Source organism: Mirounga angustirostris, unplaced genomic scaffold, assembly GCF_029215605.1.
Source record: "Mirounga angustirostris isolate CCGP_5_RB_7025 unplaced genomic scaffold, mMirAng1.0.hap1 SCAF_17, whole genome shotgun sequence".
Taxonomy (NCBI): Eukaryota; Metazoa; Chordata; class Mammalia; order Carnivora; family Phocidae; genus Mirounga; species Mirounga angustirostris.
The window spans coordinates 49,794,582-49,819,665 of NW_026991725.1; the positions used below are offsets into that span (position 1 = coordinate 49,794,582).

Genomic DNA, 25,084 nt, shown 5'->3' on the forward strand with positions numbered 1-25,084 from the left:
AACATGAACTCTTAGAAAATTAGTTTTTCCATTTTATCCTTCACAAAATGGGAGCTACAACAGATAGTCACGATAGCTTCCAGAACCAACGGCTCACCTTCTCCTTTGTGAGAAACACCACACTTTGCTGGTAGGAGGACATGATCGGGTCCCACAGCTCCAGAGGTTTTTATGTTTGTGGCCCCAGGTCTGCATAAAATGCATCAGGGCCTCGTCTATCAATCCTTTAAGTCTGGAGTTGTACAGAATAAGTTTACTTCCAAGATGGTCTTCCTTCCTCCCTTTCTCCCTTCTGTCTTCCTTTCTTATCTGTATTTTAGTATGTATTTTTAGAAGGACTATTTTGGAAAACGTAATCATAACATCACGTTATACCTTGAAGATGAACAAGAACCCCATTGTGCAATCAAATATTGAGCCAGGATTCAAATTTTACCAACTGTACCAACTGGGGTGTGTGTATGTGTGTGTGTGTGTGTGTGAGCTCATGTGCACACGCGTGTGCCCTCACAAGGCCCATGCAGAGCAGTTGGTGGGCAGGTCTGTTAAATATCTTTTAATCTATAATTTCTCCTTCCATTTCTTTTGTATATTTTTCCTTGCAATTTATTTATTGAGAAAACTGGATTTTTTTTTTTTTTTTTTTCGGTTGACTTCCCCACATCCTGGAGTTTATTAGTTGACTCTCGGGTCTCTGTCTCCTGCGTTTCCTCTGAGTGGTCACCAGATCACCAGACCCAGGTCAGACTGCGGGGCAGGAAATCTTCGCGGGCAGCGGTATGTACTTCTGTCAGGAGGTGTACGATGTCCGGTGGTCTATATTTTTGTGATCCTAGGAGCCAGACTTCATCAGGGGCTCGTAATTCATACCCCAATTGTGATGTTCCAGTTATTTCATTTCTATATTTACCAGTCTGAGGACCCCTGTAACAAGGGACCGTTTGCTTTCTGTGTTGCACACTTCCCACGGAAGGCAGTCCGTGGCAGTCCTTGTCATTCTGAGCGGCGCTGAGCCACCGCCACCCTTTTGGTCCAGCGTCACGCCTGGGTCCTGGTCAGGCTTGTTCTCACCATGACTCCTCTCAGCAGCAGCTGCCCCAGAGAGACATGCCACTCTTTAGTCCCAGTGTGGCCACAAAGTACTGAAAGAAGGCCGAAGAGACAGAATTCTCTGAAACCACTGACACACCAAATCTGACATCGACATTGGCCTCCTTTCTAGTGACAGATCCCAGGAGGCTTGAAACTTCCCCTCCCCTCCCCGGGTCTTTGATGCTCACTGAGTATCTCCTCATCTTCTAGAATTGGACAAAGAAGGGAACCTGGCGACTATTTATGAGAAGTTTAATTATGACAAGAAACGGATGATGCCAGGTTAGAAGATGCTCTTTCCAATAGCAGATCAGCCAGAGAGTTACTGTGACTTCCTGCCATTTTTTTCTCTTACGGGAAAGACAGGTTTACCCTGAGTAAAGGGTAAGATTTTCTGTTGTGCGGCTTTGAAATAGTGCAGACTGAGCCTGGGGCTCAGTGGTAGATCTTGACAGAGCTCTTGAAGGACCCAACAGTACCTCATTCATTTGTGTATGTTTAATAGTGACCACAGTACTTGCATGGAGGGCTGCCCGACAAATCCTTGCTGGACTCCAGGGGTCCTTCCTGACAGAATGTGGAGGAGGGGGATCTGTCCCTTGCCCTATAACCCTGTTCAACTTGACCCAGGGTTTTCCCTGACCTGAGCCTGTGTGTTTCCCTCACACCACACTAAGAGGCACCTCTTCTGACAAATTCTCCTACCCTCCTCCCTCTGCTGAAGCAGTGGTTAAGAGTATTTTTTCTTTATGATCTAATCTCACATTTAAAAGAAATCTCTCGGGGCACCTGGGTGGTGCAGTTGGTTAAGGGTTCAACTCTCGCTTTTGGCTCAGGTCATGATCTCATGGGCTCTGCGCTGAATGTGGACCCTGCTTAAGATTCTTTCTCTCCCTCTCCCTCTACTCCTCCCCGCTTGCTCTCTCTCTCTCTAAAAAAAACAAAAACAAACAAAAAAAACTTTAAAAATAAATAAAAGCAATCTCTCCCTGTCCCCAAATACACACACCAGAGGAATTTTTCAAGACATCTGCTGATGGAGATTTCAACATCAGGCACAAAAATCACTGAGCAGTGAGCCATTTCCACCCAGGGAAGAGAAAAGAGATACAGTGAAACAGCCTCGAGTTGAAAACGAAGCAAAGTTTAATTCGTATGAAGGAGTCGCATGGAAATTCGCGGAAATGGCCAGGAACCATGAAAATATACATCTTGCATATTTTCCGTCCTGCTCAGAAGAGGATCGCTCACTCTTCACTCTCATGGACCACCATCTGGAAAGAAAGTAGGCGTTTTTAGTTACGTCAGATGGCAGAGACCCATTTTCTCCTGTCCCCTGTCCCCGCAAGCATCGGGGAGTTGCTTGCTTGTGTTTTTCGGTAGGACACAGGATATTTTTTTGGACCTCAGGAGAATACACGATTGCATACGTGGAGGGAGTCACCCCAGAGCCTGAGAAACTGACCCGCAGAGAGCAAGCCCCACCCTTGGGGACTTCCTACCTCTGGTTATCGGTTACCTACACAGACAGTGACTGAAGACTTAGCGCCAGCAGAGGGCGCCTGAACGACCGCAGCCGGAAAATGCGCCTTCCTTTTCAGGATGTTGTTTGCTTTATCGCAACTTGCATTTTGGTGGGGCTCTTCTCAGCTAAGTGACTTGAAGCAAATCCCTTCCTTTCCTGAGCCTGAGACTGACCAAGTCCTAAGGCACGGGGCTCTCCAAGGTTCCTTCCAGCTCAAAGGTGTCTGCATCACTGTGGGCTCTTCCCAGCTGGCCCCGCAGCGACAACCCTGGCATTCACTTGCTGTTCTCCATCTGGGGCCTCTAGTGCCCATGGGAACCACCTACCCTGCTGGAGGTGAAGTCGCGGGTCTTAGCGCGAAGCTTATTGACTTGAGATTCCGCAATATCAGCACGTTCTTCTGCCTCTTCGAGCTCATGCTGAGCTTTGCGGAATTTGGTGAGGTGAGCGTTGGCTTGCTCGTCCTAAAACCAAAGAGCCCAGGCAGGTAAGGGGAGCATGCACCTGTCTCAGAGCTCCCAGTGAGGGACAGCCCAGGCTGCTGTTCAAAAATCCCAAGCTGTCTGACTTACAGCCTCCTCAGCCTGCCTCTTGTAGGACTTGACTTTCACTTGAAGCTTATCCACCAGGTCCTGTAACCTCAGCATGTTCTTCCTGTCCTCTTCACTCTAAAAGCAAGAACACGGCCTGTAGCTAGAGGAGGGGGCAGAGTTGCACGAGGTCTGGTCAGTTTTCTGGGCCACGGGTTTCTTCCCATATTCTGGAGAGAGAACCCAGGGCGGTGTTTGTGCTCTGCAGAGAAAATGCCTCCGGGGCTTTCTTTCTCTCACCTGGTAAGTTAACTCCTTGACCCGCCGCTCATATTTCCTCAGGCCCTTGACAGACTCCGTGTTCTTCTTCTGCTCCCCTTCAAGCTCAAACTCCAGCTCCCGGATCTGGGGAAACAGTTGGGAAGTTGGTCTGGGGCCGGACAAGGAGCGGCTGAGGCCGGAGGCACTGCTTATGCCGGGGGTTCATCCTGCCAGTACCCGCGTCTCCAGCTTCTGGATCTGCTTCTTCCCACCCTTCAGGGCCAGCTGCTCAGCCTCATCCAGACGGTGCTGCAGGTCCTTCACCGTCTGCTCCATGTTCTTCTTCATGCGCTCCAGGTGGGCGCTGGTGTCCTGCTCCTTCTTCAGCTCCTCGGCCATCATGGCCGCCTGTAAATGCAGACAAAGATCAGGTGCCTCGGGGCTCTCAAAACCTGGGCCCCCCGAGGACCAGAGCCATGCTAGAGAAGAAGGACAACAGGGAAGGCAATGACTGAGCCCACCCTTCCACAATGGAACACGAGAAGAGCTATGCCGGGTACATAACAGAACCTCAGAAATGCAGTGTCCAGGGACTAGATGGAAAATGGTTTCTTCCCCTTCTTAAACTGGCCTCTCTGGGACCTTACCCGCCCCCACCCCCCTACAGCCCCAGGAAATGCTTCATTATCACCAATATGTTTTCTTTTTTTTTTTTTTTAAAGATTTTATTTATTTATTTGAGAGAGAGAGAATGAGAGACAGAGAGCATGAGAGGGAGGAGGGTCAGAGGGAGAAGCAGACCCCCTGCTGAGCAGGGAGCCCGATGTGGGACTCGATCCCGGGACTCCAGGATCACGACCTGAGCCGAAGGCAGTTGCTTAACCAACTGAGCCACCCAGGCGCCCATCACCAATATGTTTTCAAAGGAACCTAAGACCTGGAGAAAACCGGTTGGTACCCACAGGGCAGGTTTGGGGATAGTGAGTTAAGGGAAGGCGGGCAGGGCATTGAGGCAGGCGCTCAGACGCGAGAGCAGAAGAGCTACAGTGGTCCCCACCAGGCGGCAGGTGGCGCTGTGGGAGCTGTGGCCGCTGGGACCAGGGTGCTCAGGCCCAGGTGGGTCCGGTGCAGGTGGGAGGGAAGCCAACTTCACGCCAGGTGACATTGGGTGAAACATCGACATCTAAGGGTCTCGTTTTCATGTTTGCAATAAGTCAGATGTTGAAGAAAAGAGCATACCTCTCTGTGGGCCTTAGAAACGGACTATAATCCTTTCCAGTCTTTTTTTTTTTCCTATGCTCCATTATTTATCATATTGGCCTTTTAAAGTGCGGGAGGGGACGTGCCGAGTCTGATGCAGGAGAGATGGATTGCAGTTTGGGAGCAGAATGCAACCCCCGTGTGCCCCGGGGGAGGCCCCGATCTATCTAGGGGGAACGATCTCAGGGTCGGGAGAAGGAGGGGCTTCAATGCAGTACGAATTTGGCCACCACACAAGCACAGGAGGTGGGGGCGGGGGGGGGGGGCGCCTTACATCTGTGATGGCCTTCTTTGCCTTCTCTTCAGCGTTCCTTGCGTCCCTGCTGGCATCTTCCACCTCGCTCTGGAGCTGCGTCAGGTCCGTCTCCAGCTTCTTCTTGGTGTGGATGAGGCTGGTGTTCTAGGGCCGGAGGAGCGGTGTTAACTGGGTGTGCATCGGGCCCAGGGCTCTCCCCACTGCCTGCCCACCCCTCACCTGGGTGTGCAGCAACTGCACTCTCTCGTTGGCGTCCAGGAGCTCCTGCTCGGCCAGCTTCCGAGCCCTCTCCGTCTGCTCCAGCGACGCCCGCAGCTCCTCCACCTCGGCCTGCAGCAGGTTGGCTCTGCGCTCCACAATGGCCAGCTGTTCCTTCAGGTCCTCCTGGCCACGGAGAGCGTCGTCCAGGTGTAGCTGGGTGTCCTAGCCAGACAAGCAAGGAGAAGCCGAGTTGGCGTGGAGGCGGGAGGGCCGTGAGGCGAGTCAGCCTCTTTGAGTGTTCCCACCAAGGAGCCGTCTCAAACCTTCAGCTGTCCCTGGACACTCCGGAGGTGCTTGAGGGTCTCCGCGGCCTGGCGGTTGGCGTGGCTCAGCTGGATCTCAATTTCATTCAGGTCACCTTCCATCTTCTTCTTGATCCTGATGGCCTCATTCCGGCTCCGCACTTCGGCGTCCAGGGCGCTCTGCATGGTCTCTACTGTTCGCTGGTAGTTCCTCTTCAGCTGCTCGATCTCTTCGTCCTTCTCGGCAGTCTTTCTGTCAATTTCTGACTTCACCTGGGTCAGTTCAAGCTGGATTCGGAGGATCTTGGCCTCTTCATGCTCAAGGGCAGCCTTTAGAGAACAAAAGCAAAACAGAAATGGTGCCAGTGAAGGGACAGAACCTGCTAAACCACCACTCTCTGTGGTGATAAAGCTTCAGCGGGATATTCATGACTGTGACTATACAATATTCAAAACGATCTTCTTTTTTTTAATTTTAATTTTTTTTAAAGATTTTATTTATTTATTTGAGAGAGAGAGAATGAGAGAGAGAGAACACATGAGAGGGGATAGGGTCAGAGGACGAAGCAGACTCCCTGCCGAGCAGGGAGCCCGATGCGGGACTCGATCCAGGGACTCCAGGATCATGACCTGAGCCGAAGGCAGTCGCTTAACCAGCTGAGCCACCCAGGCGCCCTTCTTTTTTTTTTTAAATCCCTAACTTACCTTCAGGGCAGAAATAACCCCTCTTGCATTGCTGTTTGTTTTTTATTATACTATCGAACAATAATCACATTTAAATCATCCTAATGCTTAGGAGCATATAGCACCTTATAGATACTTTAAGTTCATATAAGGTTTGGTAAAATCTCATTTTTAGACCTATTTTAATGTAATGATTTTTCTTCACTAAGTCCAAGATAATCCACAGGTGTTATTTCATGCCATTTGATAGGAAAGGAGCCGGCCTCGGGATTGTGGCTTGACAGAGACGGGAAGGCAGGAAGGGAGACAGAGGGAGGCCAGCCAGCCCCCTCCCCACTCCCCCGACAGGCTGCAGCTCCACCCGGGTGGGGGGGGGGCAGTGCCCAACTCCCCTCCCGCCGATGCCTGCTTGCATTCTGCCCACCTCTGCTTCCTCAAGAGCCAGCTGGATATCTGCCTTTTCCAGCTCGATCTGCTTTCTTGATTTCTCCAGTTCATGGACGGTTTTACCATTCTCAGCAATTTGTTCCGTGAGATCTGCAATCTCCTCTGCAAAGACATAAGTTTGGAAACCTCCTCTGCACAGGTTTCCGGGCACGGTAAACACTTACCGAATGCTTTATAAATAGTTCCCCGTCATTCTAAGGTGGCTGTTCCCTAGAGATAAGATTGTGTCTGGACAGAGGCTCCGCACACCCCCTCGGCTGACGGCACCTTCCGTGCATGCCCTGACGGAGCTGTGCGCAGGGATTTGCGTCCCGAAGCCATGCCCAACAGTGCCAAGGGGGACGTCAGGCTGTCGCAAACCGCTTACGCTCCAGATTCTTATTTTCTCGTTTCACAGTTTCGAGTTGATCTAAGGCTTCCTCGTAGGCATTTTTCAGCTTGAAGAGCTCGGTGCTTAAGGAGCGGGACTCCTTCAGAGATGCCTCCAGCTCTGCCTGGCTCTCCTCACACTTGGTTTTCCATTCGGCCAGCACCTGGAACACGGGCATGAGAGGTGTGCCCTTGATTAGCTCTGCTCCAAGCTCCTAAGCAAGCATAAGCATTAACAGAAATACTCCTAGAATTGGGGTTCCCTCAGCAGTGGCTCTTGCCTGGTGCCTTGATCTTGATGATTTGAGGAGCTCAAGATCAGTAACATATCAGCAACAGTTGCCATCTCTAAAAACCTCGTGGATCCTCTGAGAAGGTAGTCTCTGGGCGTAACTGCCCTTTTCTTAATATGAGAATGGCCCTCCCCTTCTAAATATTTCCTTAAAACTTGGGTTCAGATCAACCTTAAGGTCATACTAAAAGGGAGGCTTTCAGAGAGCCTTCCAATGGGGCTCGAGTTAGATTCCCACATGTCAGCCACCAGACAGGCCCCCAGCAGTGTGGGGGAACAAAAATATTTGGAGCTGAACACATGCTAGCAATTGGTTCATCTCCTCTGACAATGCTTGAAGGGGACCTCCACTCCCATCCCACGCCCGTTTCGTTTTACACCAGAGGAAACGACAGCCCAGTGAAGCTCAGGACTTGCCCAAGGCCACACGGCTGGTGGGGCAGAGGCAGGACTGGGACCCAGTCTCCTCCTTCCATGATTACTGGGGAGCCCCAGTGAGCTTGTGTGGACCTGACCCCACACCTTGTCAAAGTTCCTCTGCTTCTTGTCCAGAGCGGCAGCCAGAGAGTTCGCTCTTTCAACATCAACCATCAGATCCTCGACCTCCCCTTGCAGCCTCTGCTTGGTCTTCTCCAAGGAAGCACACTTAGCATTCACTGCCTCAACCTGTTCCTCCGAATCCTGAAGGCGCTGAGCGAGTTTTTTCCTTAAAGCATGTGAAAGAGAAGCAGGCGCTATTCAAATCTCAATTCTCTTGAACGTCACTGTTCATCAAGTTGGAATCACTCATCTGTGTGACTCAAACACTCATTTGCTCTCTGAAGCCCAGGAGAACTTCCTGTCTGCTAAAAACCAGTGATCAATAACCTGCCTTGTCTCTAACCGAGATCAAAGTTGTTTGTCTTAATGGAGTGTGGTAACGCCAGGTCCCTCTCATGGCGCGCGCAGCACTGCATTAAGAGAGATGAAGTGAGGAAACACCTCGTAACATAAGAAAACCATTCCCAAGTAGCTCTAAAGCCAGTGCCCTCTATCATCTCATCATCTGAGACCTCTCGTTCTTCTACCGGCAAACGGACTTGCATACTTGGCCTCCTCCAGCTCCTCTGTGCGCTGGATGGCGTCCGTCTCGTATTTGGTCCTCCACTGGGCCACCTCGCTGTTGGCCTTGGACAGCGCCCTCTGCAGCTCGGCCTTGCCCTCCTGCTCCTCCTCATACTGTTCCCGCAGCAGGTCACAGTCGTGGCGGGAGGACTGCAGGGCGTGGGCCAGGGCGTTCTTGGCCTGCGGGAGTCCAGAAAGAGGAGAGCCCCCAGTGGATGAGCATTTTGGTGTCATGTGCATGATACAGTCCAAGCGTGTTCCTGCTATCATCACCTACTGAATAAAGTTGCCTTGTTTTCCTGCAGGTGGTAATTGAAGGTTAGACCAGGAAAGCAGTCCCTCAAATGACTTACCTTGCTTTCTTCCTCTAACTGCCTCTTGAGCTCTTCTATTTGCTGGGTAAATGCTTGCTTGCTCCTGGAAAGTTGGGACACTATGCTTTCCTTTTCTTCCAGTTGACGACTCAGCTCCCCTGTGTCCAGAAGGAAATATTTTCATTTTATTCACGCACTCATCCATTCATCAAGTTCCTACTGTGTGTAAGGCACCATGCTAAAATCCGGGGAGAGAGTAAATGACAAGGTGTGGTCCTTTCTTGGGGGAGAGGAGAGATATCTGTGAAAAAGAAACCAAAGACTCAACTGATAAGGTATTGTTCTAAACTACTAGAAGCTTGGAGTGACTTTGGTCAGTAAAACCCATTGAGAACAATTGTAAATTTAAACATTACCACCTAAAAACGCCCATCAGATCTTCCAGGGCTGGTGTGTCCAGCTGCTTGTTGATTTGTCATTAAGAGAAATAGTGCCTTCCTTAGGACTTTATAGCTTGTAATTTGAAGTTAGACTCTTGGGTAAATGTGGTGGGTTCAGGTTTATATGCTCATGCAGAAGTAAGAGGGAAAGGGTGGAGGGAGAGAGCTTATGACTCCAGAGTTGAATCCCCAAGATGATTATAGAAGAGGCAACTAGACCTCTTTTCTTTGTTGTTTTGGTTGTGGCTGCCAGCAAAGGATTGATTGATTCCCTGGGATGATGGGCTGGAGGACCAGGGCTAGGCGGGGCCACGTTTTCTAGGTGAAAGCCCCAGATAATGTTACCTATATATATATATAAGATTTATTTGTTTGAGAGAGAGAGAGTGAGCGAGCACTGTGAGCAGGGGGAGGGGCAGAGGGAGAGGGAGAGAGAGAGAGAAGCAGACTCCTACTGAGTGTGGTTCCAGCCATGGGGCTCAATTCTACAACCCTGAGATCATGACCTGAGCCAAAATCAAGAGTCAGGTGCTTAACCGACTGAGCCACCCACCCAGGCGCGCCTTTGTTTCCCTATATTTCTACTACATACCAGAAACCTATACAAATTGGCTGTGTTTCTTTATCTCTTTTCTTAAAACACTTGATTGCAGACCACAAATCTGAATTCGTGTGCAGCAACAAATAGAAGAGCCTTGGGAATTCATTTCTAGTATCATTTCTGCCATTTAGATTCTTTCTGATGCAAGGTATTATTAATGTTGAAAGAGCTTGAACCAAGTGATATTCTGACTCCCCTCTTGTTCCGATCTGCTTTTCTCGCTCCTGTTTTTATTGAACTCTCAATGTTGCCTCCTTCACAATATTTTGAACTACTCTTTTTTGAGTTATTCTGATAGCTTCTCTCCGAAAAGATGCTTTCCTAGAGATTCTCCCCCACACGGCGCTGCCCTTTGGTGTTGACCAGTTGCCCCCCATCCCCCCAGAGGCGACCACAAGGTGTGGCCCATCCCATCCAATCGCTCACCAGCCTCTGTCTGCAGACGGGACTTCTGTGTCGCCAGCTCGCTCATGCTCCTCTGAATTTCCTCATTCTTGCCCCTGGCCTCGCTCAACTGATCCTCCAGAGTTCGGCATATTTTCTCCAGGTTGGCCTAAAGGATTGAGAAGCAGGAGAACATTATAGTCCGTATTCAGACTGGAATGACCCAGAGGTGTCTCTCCTCAAAAGCACTGGGTCCCATCCTGCCTGAGCACCTTGGATTTCGACACGCTCTCCACGTTGCTAGACAGATCGTCTATCTCCAGCTTGAACTCGCTCTTCTCTTTCTCCAGCTTCTGCTTGACCCTCTGCAGGTTGTCTATCTGCTCCCCGAGCTCTGCCACGCTGTCCGCGTGCTTCTTCCGCAGGGTGGCCAGCATAGCTTCATGCTGTAAGGTGGCCTCCTCCAGGTCCCTGCGCATTTTCTGGAACTCGGCCTCACGCTTCTTGTTCAGCTCGATCTGGGTAGAGGTGACACCTCCTGCCTCTTCCAGCCTCTCGCTCAGCTCCTCCAGTTCCCGGGCATAGTCGCTGCGCTGTTTCTCTGTCTTTGCACGGGTTGCCCGCTCCGCCTCAATCTCCTCTTCCAGTTCCTCAATCCGAGCCTGTGGAGGGCGGCCATTCACCCATGGGCAGTAGGTCCCCAGGGTGACTCACTCTGAACGTCAAGTACAGGCTAGTTTCCATTCTCATTAAACAAACCAATGGTTGGGCTTCTCCCAGGGAAATAGGACTGTTGTTAATTTCCTTTACTATGAATTTTTCCTGCCCCAACATGGTCATTACCCCTGCAGTGACCAACCTAGGACATTGTCCATTCAACTAAATATTGACTCCCCAATACCATCATTATATATTTTAAGTTATGGAAAAATTGTTCACCGTTGCTATGTCAGCCTAGGAGAAAGGAAACTGATGAGGCAGGCAGACCCATGCTCCTGCCCACTTGCTCGAAATGGCTTACAGCAGACAGCACCCAGCCCACATGCATGACCTTCACGTGAAAGAAAAATCCGGGATGCCTCCTACCTGTAGCTCTTTGATCTTCTTCTGAAACTGGAGGCCCAGAGTCTGTTCATCTTCCACTTTGCTTTGCAGCTGACTGTATTCAAAATCCTTCCTGTGAAGGGAAATGCAGACTGTGAAGACAGAATAGCCAGAGACTCAGAAGATTGAAGTCAGTGGCTTTAGGACATACTTCTTGAGCCTTTCATCCAGCTGCTGCTTGTCATTCTCCAGATCTAATATGGATTCTTGGGCAAGCTTCAAATCTCCCTCAAGCTTCCTTTTATTCCTTTCCAGATCAACACGGAGCTTCTTTTCTTGTTCTAGGGAGCTTTCCAGCTGAAAAGGGCATCATGTCCTTTTGAGAACAAATTCTTTGCACCCGAGGGTTCCTGGGGAGGGCTCTTCCCACCCTTAAGTTCTAGGACTCCCATTAGCATTATTTATTTACATCATCAACTTGCTGTTCCAGTTTGCTCTTGATTTTGCTCAAAGAATTGACTTTGTCTTCTTCAGCTTGGAGGTCATCCAGGGCCTGCTGGTGGGCCTCTTGGAGGGCCTTCTTCTCCCTGGTGAGCTTTGCGATGGTTTCATCCAACCCCGCGAGTTCCTCGGTAAGGTTTTTAACCTAAGAAGAGGACACAAGCAAATTATAAGAAGAAATAAAGTCTGGTTTGCAATGACTACATGAAACTGGAGAGACCCACAGAGAGAGTACCTTGTTCTCCGTGGCATGCTTCTCCTTTTCAACCTTGGCCAGGGTCAGCTCAAGGTCGTCAATGTCTTTCTTGAGCTCTGAACACTCGTCCTCCAGTTTTCTCTTCTTGGCCGTCAACTCGGCGTTGATCTCCTCCTCATCCTCTGCTCTCTCAGTCACCTCCTTGATCTTGGCCTCCAGCTGGAATTTGGCTTTGATCAGCTGGTCACACCTCTCCTCTGCATCCAACAAGTTTTCACTTTCCTTTAAAACAAAAAACAACAACAAAAAAAGAAGAATCACGATTTCCTTTAATGAGATAAGGTTTGTGACATTCCAGTACCTTGGTATAAATGAAGTCCTTTAGGAAGCATCCCAACTGCAAAGCAAAAATCCCCACCCCAAATCCTGTCTTTCTAAATAATGAAATCCACAAGCAAAGGTAAACAATCCTAAACACATACGGCTTGCACTTGGAGCTGCAGGTCATTCTTCTCTTGTACTAGAGTCACCAGTTTTTCCTCCAGTTCCTTCCTTTTTGCCTCTGACTTGGCGAGCTCGTCTTTGGTTTTCTGAAACTCTTCCTTCATGGTGGCCATCTCCTTCTCAGTCTCTGCGCTCTTGAGGAGAGGCTTGATCTTGAAGAAGAGTTTCATCCAGGGCCAGTGCTTGACGTTCATGAAGGCACGGATGTTGTACTGGATGCAGAAGATGGACTCCCTGAAAACAAAATATGAGTTCTTTCCAGGAGAGACCCCCCCCGTGCTCCCCAAAGAGCTGATGTTTGAACAGAGACCCTGCTCGACCTTCTTTGCACCATCTTCTGGAATTCCACACGCATGAGGAACCCTCTGCACACTGCTTGCGTCCGGGTGATCAGTTTGGCCAGGCGGTCATCCCTCATTTCCTCCAGGGTTCCCAGCAAGCCAGCCTTGAAGAACACCTTCCAGGGGAGAAGGATGATATGAATCCCTGTGATGGAGAAGTCCAGAAGGGACTGCGGGCCAGCATCTGTCAGAACCGAGGCATTACCTTGGTATGTCCAAATTTGTACTGAGTGTGGTCAATGTCGATGGAGGCCAACAGCTTCTCGCAAGCTTTCTTGCTGTCAATGAACTGTCCCTCAGGGATGGCACTGGCATTCAGCACTCGGTATCTGCCGTTGTAGACACAGAAACAATCGCAGACCATTAGCAAAGACGTTAACCTTGGAGACCAACTAGTTCAGGCCTCTCTTCTATCTAACAGGCAAGAAGGCCAAGGTCCAGAGAGGGAAAGAAACTTGGCCATCGTCACACTGCTAGGTGGTGGCCTGGAATCCAAGCCTCCTGAAGCTTAGGGCAGGCCTTTTACTGCCGTATCATATATCAGACACGCCCTTGAGAAAACGTGGAAGAAAAAAGCTGTATACCTTGGTTGGGAGGTAGGTCAATCATTTGACATGAAAGTCTACAACTGCTCTGTTGAAGTGGGCCTTTTCATATTGGTATTTCTCCCTCTCAAATTCCAGCATCTACACACCACAGCAAGAAGCATATAGAACGTTTTTGTAACACACCTTTGTTTAAAATCCCCATAGAGAATCCTGTTTGGGAATCCCTTCCTGCAGATGCGGATGCCCTCCAGAACACCATTACACCGAAGCTGGTGCAAGACAAGGCTGTGTTCCATAGCCCCTGAGAAGAGAAGCGAGAGACATCAGCTTCACGAGGGATTTTGCAGAAACTGAGCACCATCTACAGCAAGCATCAGCAGGGGTCTTACCTGGGGTTTTGGTCTCATTGGGAATTATACAGCGCACAAAGTGAGGATGAGTCGTTCTTAGATTTGACATCAGCTTGTTCAGGTTTTCCTAAAAGATGAAATTTGACAGTCTACTGTAGGCTTTTACAAAGACGGAGATATACCGTGATGAAAAATAAGATCTATATTTTCAACGTATCATGATTCTAAAGAATGAAATTATTTAACTCTTTTTTTAAATAACCCAATGACTAGAGGTACAGGCACATAACTGATATAATGGTCTTTTGCCTCACGGTGAGCCAGAGACTAACCACGTACAAAATGCTCTTTGAAACCAATTCCAGAAATGTGTCTGGCTCTGCTGGGAGCTTGAGATGCTATTGCTTGGGTCCCTCAGGCAAGTGGGAAAGTTTGTGCTGAGGACTCATCCCCTAGGCCAGCCAACTCAACTACCAGCAGTACAAAATAACTGAATTCTGGGCCAACATTTGTTAAATCTCGTTTATATATTATATATATTTATATAGTTACTATATATTATATAATCATATATATTCATATATGTATATTTTATCATACTGCCATTCAGCTTCACCAAGTAACAGCAGATTAAGACCAGAGTAAGACCAGAGTAAGACCACGTTACTATTCTTAAATAAACCAAGGTCAGAATCTCTACATTGCTCATTTTGAGATCACTTAAACCAATTACAAGCCAATAAGCCTGTATTTTTCTTACCCTGAAAAGGGCAGAGACAGTCTGGAAAGAAGAACCCTTCTTCTTGGCGACTTTCTTCTTTCCGCTGTCAGCTGAAAGACAAAGATGGCGTGCGCTGTTTTCAGATCTCCCGGGGTTTCTCGGGCCTGTGAACTGAGTGGCAGGAGAGAGCATGAATACAAGGCAGTCTGTGGAGTCTGTTACCGTCTGCTGTCGCGAAGGTGGCGTAGAGATGCGCCAGGAGCCTGTTGGAGGACTTCTGGTACAGCCCCACCACGGTCTCGTTCAGCGGGTCCTTGTTCTTCTCCAGCCAGCCCGAGACACTATAGTCCACGGTGCCTGCGTAGTGGATCAGTGAGAAGTGCGCTTCAGCCCTGCCCTTGACCACTTTGGGCTTTTGGAAGTTGCTGGACTTGCCCAGGTGCTGGTCATACAGCTTGTTCTTGAAGGAGGTGTCTGTGGCCTTGGGGAACATGCACTCCTCTTCCAGGATAGAGAAGATGCCCATGGGCTGGATTAAAGCAAAGCAAAATGCATATAGGGTAAATATGAGCTGTAGCATAAGCCACAGAGTTTATGAGAAGACGTTACTGAGTGGACAGATCAGGAGACCTTCTCGATGAGCTCGATGCAGGCAGCCAGGTCCATCCCGAAGTCGATGAAGGTCCACTCGATGCCCTCCTTCTTGTACTCCTCCTGCTCCAGCACGAACATGTGGTGGTTGAAGAACTGTTGCAGCTTCTCGTTGGTGAAGTTGATGCACAGCTGCTCCAGGCTGTTATACTAATACCAAAATAGAGTGTTCACGTGCAAAGTCAGACTTCCTTCAAAATCAAAGACCCATCAACCTTGCCTCCTCTTTGCCTCTTTGCCAGCTCATTTAACCCTTCAGATATGGGCACGTTCTTCAACGTCTAGCCCAGATCACATCTCTTCCTTGGAGACTTCTCTGAACTTCCAGCTAGAAAGTGTTTCTCTGTCTCCTGAGTCCCTGTGGTTGGGATCTCTTCTGTGCACCAACCATGGTCTGCCTTATTTTATAGTTACTCTTCCATGTACCATATATACCTTCTGTTTTCCTCTATAAACTACAAATTCATCTTCCATTCGCCAGCATGTCTTGTGTCTGGTAGACACAAAATATATGCTCTCAAGAACGGCTATATGCTTCTAACCCAGAACCAGCAGGATATTTATGTAAAGGTCACGTGATTGGCTTATCAAATCCTCTATATGCCTGGCTCTACCTATGTCAATGATTGCATTTGAGTGCTTTCTTTTATCCATTTAACAATGTCCTTTATAAAATTCCACTTGTCCCAAGTCTTCTGCTCTCTTGAAATTATACAACCCCCCTCCCTGCAAGGTGTTTCTCTTTTACCTTATCTGCCCTACAGTTTCCTACACGATGTGATGCTCTGACATGTTGCTCACCTTGATATCTTCCTATGGGATTATGATGACCAATCCCACCCCACATGAAAACATGATCCTAAGGAACCCAGACCTCAAAGATCTCAAAGCCGGCAATGTCCAAAACACCGATGAAGTGTTGTCTTGGCAGCTTTGTATCCAGTTGTTGGTTGATGCGAGTGACCATCCACAAGAACAGCTTTTCATAAACTGACTTGGAAAGGGCATTCACAGCATGGTGAACCTGTTGGGGGAAAGATCACAGGAGTTGGAAGGCAGTGGCCATTGGAAGCCTGCATCTCTCGCAACCTCGAAGCAGGAGCTTACCTGATCCACGGTTTGACCTTTGGTAACATACTCATTCCCGACTTTCACCCTGGGGAAGCACAAAGCTTTCAGGAGGTCCGACGAGTTCAGGCCCATCAGATAGGCTGTTTTGTCAGCCACTGCCAGGAAAAGAAAAACGATCACAAAGGGGCACCCCTGATACTTGGCAAAGTAGAAGAACAACTTTGAAAAATTCTGCAGACATTTCAAAGCTTGGCGAAGCTTGTCTTGGCTGTTTTTACATCCCTTATCTTTAAATGCTTGTATGTGGCCAGTGGAAGCTAAGTCACTCTGAGAATACAATAGATTTCATGGGAAGGCAGGACTGGGTTCCAGAAAGCCCTGGTCATGTCTCATTGCCTTTGGAACAGGCCCATTCCTGTGATTCAGCAAATGGGGGTGGTAACGGTAGGCATTGGAGCCCAGGAGAGGATTCACTGCTTTCAAAAGAGGCAGCAAATGATCTCCACTGACCCCTCACCCAGCTCTGGTGAATGGCCTGTTGTGGTTATTTCGTACCTTCGGTGCCGTCCGGCTCGGCCTGCTCCTCCCGCTGCTTCTGCTTGAACTTCATGTTCCCGTAATGCATCACGGCTCCCGTGAGCTTGTAGAGCCCAGACTTCTCTTCTGGGGTGAAGCCCAGGATGTCAATGGCACTCTGGCAGCCAAAGAACAGCATGTTAGTCGGCTGATCCCAGTGATGGAGGAGGAGCACCCCACACCCTCCTCCTCATTCTACTTACATCCGTAGCCAGCAGCTCCTCCGCATCGTCAATGCTGGCCACCAGGATTTCACCCTGGCTGATGAACGGGTAGTCGTAAGGGTTGGTTGTAATGAGCAGCAGCTCTGAAACAAGAAATTTCAAATAAAGAGGTCACACAGATGCAAAGGAAACCCGGTGGATCTGAGCTCCTAGATTCTGGGCTGAGACTTTCACCACTGGAGCTCAGATTGAATTTAGGGTCAGAAATTGCTTTCCTGCAGCGTGCCTGTGCCCTGTGGATTAAGAGCCCCCGAGAGAACATTTAGGTTCTCTTGCTCTGCACGTGAATGGCGCATTATCCGTGTAGGTTGGGGAAATTTAATATGGGAAGCTAGCTGAGCCTGGGTCAGGAGAGGAGCCCACACCGAGGGAAAGCACAGGTGCTTTGGTATTATCATAGCCTTTTCCAAAACCTGTTGAAGGGCTGCAGCCTGTTTCCAGGCTTTGGGACCAGGCTTTTGTGGAGCGAGCACACGGCGTGCACACAAGCCTGTGTTGGGTGTGGGACGAGGGGCTGTTGGTCTGGAGAGAGGCTGCTTCCTATGTCAGAACACCAGGGGGCGCTGAAGGACAATTAAATGCTTAGTTGTTCAGAAGGTTTTCATGAGCCCTTGCTGAATTCAGTTGGTGGTTTAAACTCCTTCCTGCCCAGGGGATTCAGTTTCTTTCAAACTGGCACATCGCTGTCAAAAATAGCCCCATCCCACTTCTAAAACAGACTTCCTCCGTTGGCTGCCGAGTCACCTATGTATAGGCAGGTGCAGCTCTCCTTGGTCTGGTGACGTCAGGGCCCAGATGCCTCACCTATGAGCTCGGGCTTCTTGTTGGAAAGGATCTGGTAGAAGATGTGGTAGCTTCTCTCAGCCTTCAGCTGGAAGGTCACTCTTGATTTTTCCAGCAGATCTGTGGACACAAACACGGCGCTGTTTTCCAAACTGCCCCACCCACCCTGAGACGCCATCTGCTCTCTGGTTGACTTACAAGTTTCAATATCCGCAGAGGCCAGCTTCCCAGTGGTCCCAAAGTGGATTCGGATGAACTTGCCCTGTGGGGGGAAAGGGACACCAGTGTCTACGTGGCTCCATGTGTTCTGCTAGTCTCCTGGGCAACGTGAACAGGAGCTTTCTTCCCCTACCTAAAATTCAGTGTGTCTTCCTTCTTCTCCCTTCTCTGCCCAGTGTGATGTGTCCCCTCGCTTCCATGCCCTTTGCCCCACAATTTCTCCAAACCCCTAACCCCATCCAGTTTTTTTTTTTAAGATTTTATCTATTTATTCATGAGAGACAGGCGGAGGGGCAGAGGGAGAAGCAGGCCCCCCACAGAGCAGGGAGCCTGATGCGGGGCTCGATCCCAGGACCCCGAGATCATGACCTGAGCTGAAGGCAGACACTTCACCGACTGAGCCACCCAGGCGCCCAGAGTGACCTTTTTCAAGATGCAAATGAAGCCATATCATTTCCCAGCTTACAGAATCCCTCAGGCGCTTCCGGAATAAAATCCAGCCCCCTTCTCGTGGCCTCCATGCTCCTACATGACCAGACCTCTGTCTACCTCTTCCCCCACCTTGTGGAACCCACCTCCTGTCCACCTTGCTACCGCCGCACGTACTCTCGTGGGTCCCTTGACTATACCTGCCCTTCCCCCCCTCAGAGAGTGTGTGCTTGCTCTTCCCTTTGTCCCTCCCCATCCTACAGATCTTGGGGTTCCCAGGCCGGCCCCCCTCAATGCCTTTTCTGCCAGCCTTGTCTAAAGGAGACCCTGCCCCCAGTTACTCCCTGTTTATTGAGCTTTTCATGAAATTGTCTCGCTGCTGAGTTTCATTCTGTCATTGGCTATGTGCCCTCCCCCCCACCCCCCACCCTCTCACCCCCCACCCCACCCCACCCTGCCCCCAGCCCATAGCCTCTGTAGCCTCCTTGAGGACAGGAAACTCGCCTGTCCTAAGGGCCCGAGAAACCCCAGCAGAACTGAACTCAGACTCACAAAGCGGGAGGAATTGTCATTCCTCACGGTCTTGGCGTTCCCGAAGGCCTCCAGCAATGGGTTGGCACTGATGATTTGGTCTTCCAGTGTCCCCTAAGGCAAGACATCAGGGGAGGAAGCAGCCGCAAGTGACCCTGGGAATGCTCCCCAGCTCTGCCCGCCTACCCGCCCTTGCTGCCTGGAAGCCCATGGCAGAGCCCGTCTCCGTCCCCCTGGCTTTCCAGGACAAGTCTCAACCTCCGCATGGCTCAGCTGAAACGCTTCCGCTATTTTGTGACATATGGGTGTACTTGGGTGTCTTGATGTAAAGTTCCCTTAATGCTTCAAAATGCCTTGCTTCTCTCCAGCGAGTTCGGGTGTCTGCATTCATTTCTTACGGGTCGTAACCGCTCTGTTTTGAAAAGTGAGTATTGCTACAATTCTCTTAAGTCGGTACATGTGATTCTGCCCTAAAAGAACAAGCTCTCTGAGCTTCTCCCAAAATGACCTTCCTTAGGTAAGCCTTCGAGCCTTGCTTTTTTAGAAAGTCACAGGATCTGGTCCTGGAAGATCAACCACACCCTGGGTTGTCTGCAGTAATTGGGTCTCTTAGGACTTCAGATCCTCGCCTGCCCTCGCCCCTCGCTGTGAAGTTAACACAGCAAGCCTTTCCCTCCCCGTACCTTCATTTTGGAGTCCTTCTTCTTGGCGAGGTCTCCAGTGGCTGCAATTGTTGCAAAGTACTGGATGACCCGTTTGGTGTTCACAGTCTTTCCTGCCCCGGATTCTCCGCTATTTGGAGTGATCGAAAGAGAGAGGGAGAGAGAAATGTGTCCTGTTAGTGTGAACAGCCTCCCCAAGATGTCACACAGAGGCCTGGACATACGAGCCACAGCGGACACACCCCCTACCAGGCAAGTGTGAGAAACTACTGGAGAGGCTGAGGCCCAAGGGAAGCCTCATCACAGCTGAGCTGCCCTGACCGTGGGTGATTCCAGTTTTCGAGAACTTATGTATACTCTCCTGTGTGTGCATCCCCATCTCCGTCTTTTCATCACAGACTCTGCTCTAAGTACTTTTCTTTTCTTTTTTTTAAAGAGAGAGAGAGAGTGCAAGGGGAGGAGGGGCAGAGGGAGAGGGAGAGAGAATGTCAAGCAGGCTCCCCGCTGAGTGTGGAGCCCGACGAGGGGCTTGATCTCACGACCCTGAGACCAGGACCTGAGCAGCAATCAAGAGTTGGACGCTTCACCAACTGAGCCACCCAGGCGCCCCTGCTCTAAGTACTTTTTCAGTTTTTTTAAAGATTTTATTTATTTATTTGAAGAGAGGGAACACAAGCAGGGGCAGAGGCAGAGGGAGAAGCAGGCTCCCCACTGAGTAGGGAGCCCGAAGCGGGGCTTGACCCCAGGACCCTGGGATCATGACCTGAGCTGAAGGCAGACACCCAGGCGCCCCTACTTTCTAATTAACAGAGTAGAGCAAACGGTGCCTTAGGCTCCTGCCTTGGAGACAAAGAGCCATAGCTACGAAGCTGCTCTAGGTCTTGGATACTTACGTGATCAGAATGGACTGGTTCTCACGATCTGCCAAAGGAAAAAAATGAAACAGAGTTGACAGCAATATGAAGAGCTTCCCCAGCCCTCTGCCCCTTGTCAAGCAGTCACGGTTCGCTACGCCAGGCCTCCTCCCTATAGCATTTTGTGTGGTCCTGGGGGCGGCTGGAAGAGCCTCCTTCTTGACAGTGACACTCAGACGTGAAGCCTCTGCTTTGAACCAACCAGCGGCTTTTCATCCCACCGGGTTGAACTATGTGAAATTGTCAATCTTCCTCTTCGCCCCCCCAAAATGTTGGTTTCATACGGTTTAATCTATGCTTGTGTTTATTTTTTTTATTTTTTAATTTTTTTATTCTTATGTTAATCCCCATACATTACATCATTAATTTTAGATGAAGTGTTCCATGATTCATTGTTTGTGCATAACACCCAGTGCTCCATGCAGAACGTGCCCTCTTTAATACCCACCACCAGGCTAACCCATCCTCCCACCCCCCTCCCCTCCAGAACCCTGTTTGTTTTTCAGAGTCCATCGTCTCTCATGGTTCGTCTACCCCTCCGATTCCCCCCCTTCATTCTTCCCCTCCCGCTACCTTCTTCTTCTTCTTTTTTTTTTTTCTTAACATATATTGCATTATTTGTTTCAGAGGTACAGATCTGAGATTCAACAGTCTTGCACAATTCACAGCGCTTACCAGAGCACATACCCTCCCCAGTGTCTATCACCCAGTCACCCCATCCCTCCCAACCCCCACCACTCCAGCAACCCTCAGTTTGTTTCCTGCGATTAAGAATTCCTCATATCAGTGCGATCATATGATACATGTCTTTCTCTGTTTGACTTATTTCGCTCAACATAATACCCTCCAGTTCCATCCACGTTGTTGCAAATGGCAAGATCTCATTCCTTTTGATGGCTGCATAATATTCCATTGTGTATATATACCACATCTTCTTTATCCATTCATCTGTCGATGGACATCTTGGCTCTTTCCACAGTTTGGCTATTGTGGACATTGCTTATGCTCATGTTTGATCCAAACTTCCTAGCAGGGCCTGCCATCCCTAAAAGATCTGGCCTCTTCCAGCCTCTTTAACTACCCCTCCCCTCTTCCCTTTGTGTGGGGGCCCCTCCATGGCATTCCCCCTCCCAGAGACTCACCCGTCAGCATGAACTGATAGGCGTTGTCGGAGATGGAGAAGATGTGGGGCGGGGCCTCCTGGCGCTTCTTGCCTCGGTAGCCTTCCACCACCTCGGGGTTGTACACCGGCAGCCACTTGTAGGGGTTGACCGTGACGCAGAAGAGGCCCGAGTAGGTCTGTGGGAGTGGAAAAACCGCGTGCGCGTGTGCGAGTGTAAAGCTCTCTGCCGCTGTTATTCTGTCTCTTTACACTAAACTTGTAAAGGAGGGATGGGTTTCTCTTTAGAGATGAGACGCAGAGATGCAGAGGGGACCGGCCGGCCCTCCTGCGACTAGCAAGTGACCCTGCCCAGCCCCAGCCCTCGGCTGGCTCTCCTGCCCTGCTCCCTGCTCCCTGCTTCCAGCCTCTCTTCTTCCTAATCCCACCTTCCTCCCTTACCCCCTGCCTTTCTCCTCCCCTCCTCCTCCTTTTCCTCCAGTCTCCCCTCTTCTGTTCAACAGCTGTGTCACACCCTGGTCACCCACATCTCCAGCCCACTGCCCCGACCGCCCCAGGGACCCTAGGCACTGACGTAGATCATCCAGGACGTGTAGCGGTCTTTGAGGTTGTAGAGCACGGCGGGCTCGTTCAGGTGCGTCAGCATGGCCATGTCCTCGATCCGGTCGAACTTGGGGGGGTTCATCGCATACACGTCCTCTGGTTTGACCACCAGGGTCTGAGTGGGGAGAGGTACGGTGACTACCTCGTGTCCTCTGTGTGTCTTGCCCCTGTTTCCGTTTTTTTATTTGTCTCCCACGAAGAGCCCGGATCCCAAGGGGCAAGCCCTGGGGAGAAGGACCTTTGGACAACGGAAGAAGATGGGGCCGGGGGCGGCTCACAGGGGCACCGGGAGCGTGTGATTGTCTCTGTCACTCAGGGATTTAACCCTTTTCTCTCTACAGCGCTCCCATCTCTGGGCAAGGCGGGTGGGAAACCTGCCTTCTCCTGCCTTCAAGCAGGATTCACTTAAACCGCCCCATGCAACAAGCCCTTCTTTTTTTTTTTTTAAAGATTTTATTTATTTATTTGACAGAGAGAGACATAGCGAGAGGGGGAACACAAGCAGGGGGAGTGGGAGAGGGAGAAGCAGGCTTCCCCGCGGTGCAGGGAGCCCGATGTGGGGCTCCATCCCAGGACCCTGGGATCACGACCTGAGCTGAAGGCAGACGCTTAACGACTGAGCCACCCAGGCGCCCCGCAACAAGCCCTTCTTGTGAAGGGTCTAGACCCCCTAGATTCCCCCTTCACTGCTGCTTTGCAAACCCACTCTCAGCCCCGACATCTGACATGTACAGAGAGCCCCCCTCTGGGAGCCTCAGGGGGTGGTGGCCTCGAAGGGCGAATCTCACTGCCTGCTTTCTTCACACCCAACCCAATGACACTATGCCCTCCTCCTTCAGATTTTCCTTTTTCTTCTTTTAATGTTTTTTTAAGTTTCCTCAGAACATTTCCAGATTCTTCTGGTCTCGATTTCAGAAGCTAGTGAAGTCCAGGATTTCACTACCATGTTCAAGGACAGAACATAGTAGGCTACGCTGCTCATGGCCTTCATGAAATAGGGAGGCTGCCATTTCACATGGAGCCTGTGGTCCACTAGGATCCCTTACTCACTTTCCCTTACTTCCTCAGCTAGACGGCTACTGCTAGAAGAAGTAGGGAAACCCAGTCTATCAAAGGAGAGTATTTTACTGAAGGATGTCTTCTCACTGTTGGGAAGCCCCACACCCTTGCGATGCCCAAAAGTGACATGAACATTGGCAAAGAGCGGCCACAACCGGGTTGTCCTTCTACCCTTCAACCCGAGGCCAACTTTCACTCTGCTGTCTCTGAGGGCACCTGGGAAGCCAAGGCAGGGAAGCCATGCGAGGCATCCAGGTGCCAGAGCCACCTCTGGAAGTGGCCGGGGTGGGCAGGTGCACAGACTTGGGGACCCTGCCGGGCAGACAGAGGGCCCCGGGGGCCTGCACAGGGCATGCAAGAGGCTTACCCGGTTGTCTTCGGTTTCCACCGTGACCTTCCCATCCTGGCTACTCTTAATTCTCCCCTTGGCGTATTCCTCCTTTGAGTCGACCACAAAGCAGTAGGTCTTGGCGTCAAAGGGCTGGTTCTGAGCCTCGATCCTCTCCTTTTCCGACTTGCGGAGGAAAGGAGCGGCGATGCCGAACACTTCCATCTCAGTGTCGCTACTCATGGTGCCGCTGGAAGGCAGATGGGCAGGTGATGCCCTGCCCGCTCCGCCTGCCCGCGGCACCCCGTGAGCAGAGGTCCAGCAGCCGGGCCGCCCTCCATCCCCCGGGGCTCCACCCGCGGGACCCAAGTGCTGCAAAAATCACATGTACACATATTTGCCCCGTGGCTTTTCTTCGCAAAGGGTACAGAGCACAAGTGATCCAAGGTTTGGATCTGACCGTGAAGGGCCCCCAGGGATGAGTGCAGCTCCCGGGACCTCACTTTCCTGGTCTGCAAAACTCAGCGGTTGCCGAGGAAAGCTTTGCAAGTAAACATTATAAAAAAATAACCGTTCTTCAAAGAGAGTGTGCTAAGGTGCAAATAGCTAAGGAATTTTTGGACCCTTCAGATTCAAGATGGCTACCTCCTCACACAAGGAAACCAGCTTTGGCTTCCTTTAGTGGCTCAGACTGGAAGCAGCATCGGATGCCAGCATTGGTCTGGAAGTTTCCTCTTCCGCCAAAATTGCGCTTGTCCGAGCTCTCTCAGACTCTGCGCCCTCAAGGCCATTGGGAGGTGGGAGGAATGGGGAACCTGGGATTACCTGGAGACTTCCAACAGCCCAGGGACCCGATCAGCTTTCTCACCTGAATGGTCACACCCACAGGAAGGCAGCACAAAACAGCACCTGTGGAAAAATCAGACCTGCAATAAATCGGCAAAAGGCAGAGTCGGGACACGGGGGAGTGTCCGGTTCAGCTTTGAGCAGCTCTTGCTGGGATAACTACATAAGGACCAAGGCTGATCACTTAAGAAGAGCCTTGCCCCAGGCGCAAGCTGGAGGAGCAAATGGGACACGACCCACAGGGAAGCCACTAAGGCAGGAAAACCCCAGCTGCCCCCACATCTGGCTCCAACCGGCAGTGCCTCCCAGGACTGCCCAGTACCGGGCAGTAAGGTCAGAATCCCCGAGAAGAACCTTGGGGTTCCAGCCACAGGGTCAGGTCTCCTAGTCTTCGGTGGACAGAGAGATGTCTCTGACAGTGGTCATTGCCGCACAGCCAGCGTGGTCTTGAGGGGACGGGGTGCTGGAGAGGCACACAGCCCCGGTGGGGCGGGGGAGAGGGCAGGGGAAGGCACGGAGTGCCCCCCTCCCCGGCCCTCTGCATGGGTCAGAGCGGCCAAGGGAGAACAGCAGGCCACGGTGGACAGGCCTCGGTCCATGGCATGTGCAGACGGACCCTACCCAAGCGGGCACCCAAAGACGAGGTCATAGGGAGTGTGGGGAGGTGGCAGGAGGGCCTGAAGGACCCCTACCTCGGTGGGGTGCTGGAGGCAGAGGGGGATGGCCATTTGGGCCAGAGAGATCCAGCCTCACACCTAAGTGATCCTTACCAAAGCCAGGCAGGGCCACGCACCGCGTGCC

General features: G+C 50.7%; 1 protein-coding gene across 1 annotated transcript; it reads right to left on the reverse strand.

Moving 5' to 3' along the window:
- Nucleotides 1–2,188: 2,188 nt before the first annotated feature.
- LOC123854791 (myosin-3) lies at nt 2,189–24,389 on the reverse strand. The gene is made up of 40 exons (XM_064582121.1): nt 24,306–24,389; nt 23,477–23,687; nt 22,022–22,165; nt 21,470–21,626; nt 20,307–20,334; nt 19,435–19,543; nt 18,773–18,865; nt 17,771–17,834; nt 17,594–17,692; nt 16,769–16,872; nt 16,545–16,683; nt 16,026–16,144; nt 15,793–15,942; nt 14,898–15,068; nt 14,490–14,796; nt 14,307–14,377; nt 13,586–13,673; nt 13,380–13,497; nt 12,854–12,977; nt 12,628–12,764; nt 12,286–12,541; nt 11,843–12,085; nt 11,576–11,752; nt 11,318–11,463; nt 11,149–11,239; nt 10,335–10,724; nt 10,105–10,231; nt 8,677–8,795; nt 8,307–8,503; nt 7,742–7,925; nt 6,926–7,091; nt 6,536–6,660; nt 5,449–5,757; nt 5,144–5,347; nt 4,943–5,068; nt 3,646–3,816; nt 3,448–3,552; nt 3,190–3,285; nt 2,944–3,081; nt 2,189–2,366 (listed from the first exon to the last, which is right to left on the reverse strand). Exons 2-40 carry the CDS (start codon nt 23,678–23,680, stop codon nt 2,340–2,342), a joined length of 5,823 nt encoding a protein of 1,940 aa, XP_064438191.1. The 5' UTR covers nt 23,681–23,687; nt 24,306–24,389; the 3' UTR covers nt 2,189–2,339.
- Nucleotides 24,390–25,084: the final 695 nt, after the last annotated feature.

What these genes read in the sequence shown, in the direction of transcription:
- LOC123854791 (XM_064582121.1), bottom strand. Translation starts at nt 23,680, where the DNA reads ATGAGTAGCGACACTGAGATGGAAGTGTTCGGCATCGCCGCTCCTTTC. An exon ending in CGAGCCGGACGGCACCGAAG is followed by an intron (nt 16,145 to 16,544) that starts GTACGAAATAAC and finishes TTTTCCTGGCAG; the next exon opens with TGGCTGACAAAACAGCCTAT. An exon ending in ACAAATTTGGACATACCAAG is followed by an intron (nt 12,765 to 12,853) that starts GTAATGCCTCGG and finishes CTCCCCTGGAAG; the next exon opens with GTGTTCTTCAAGGCTGGCTT.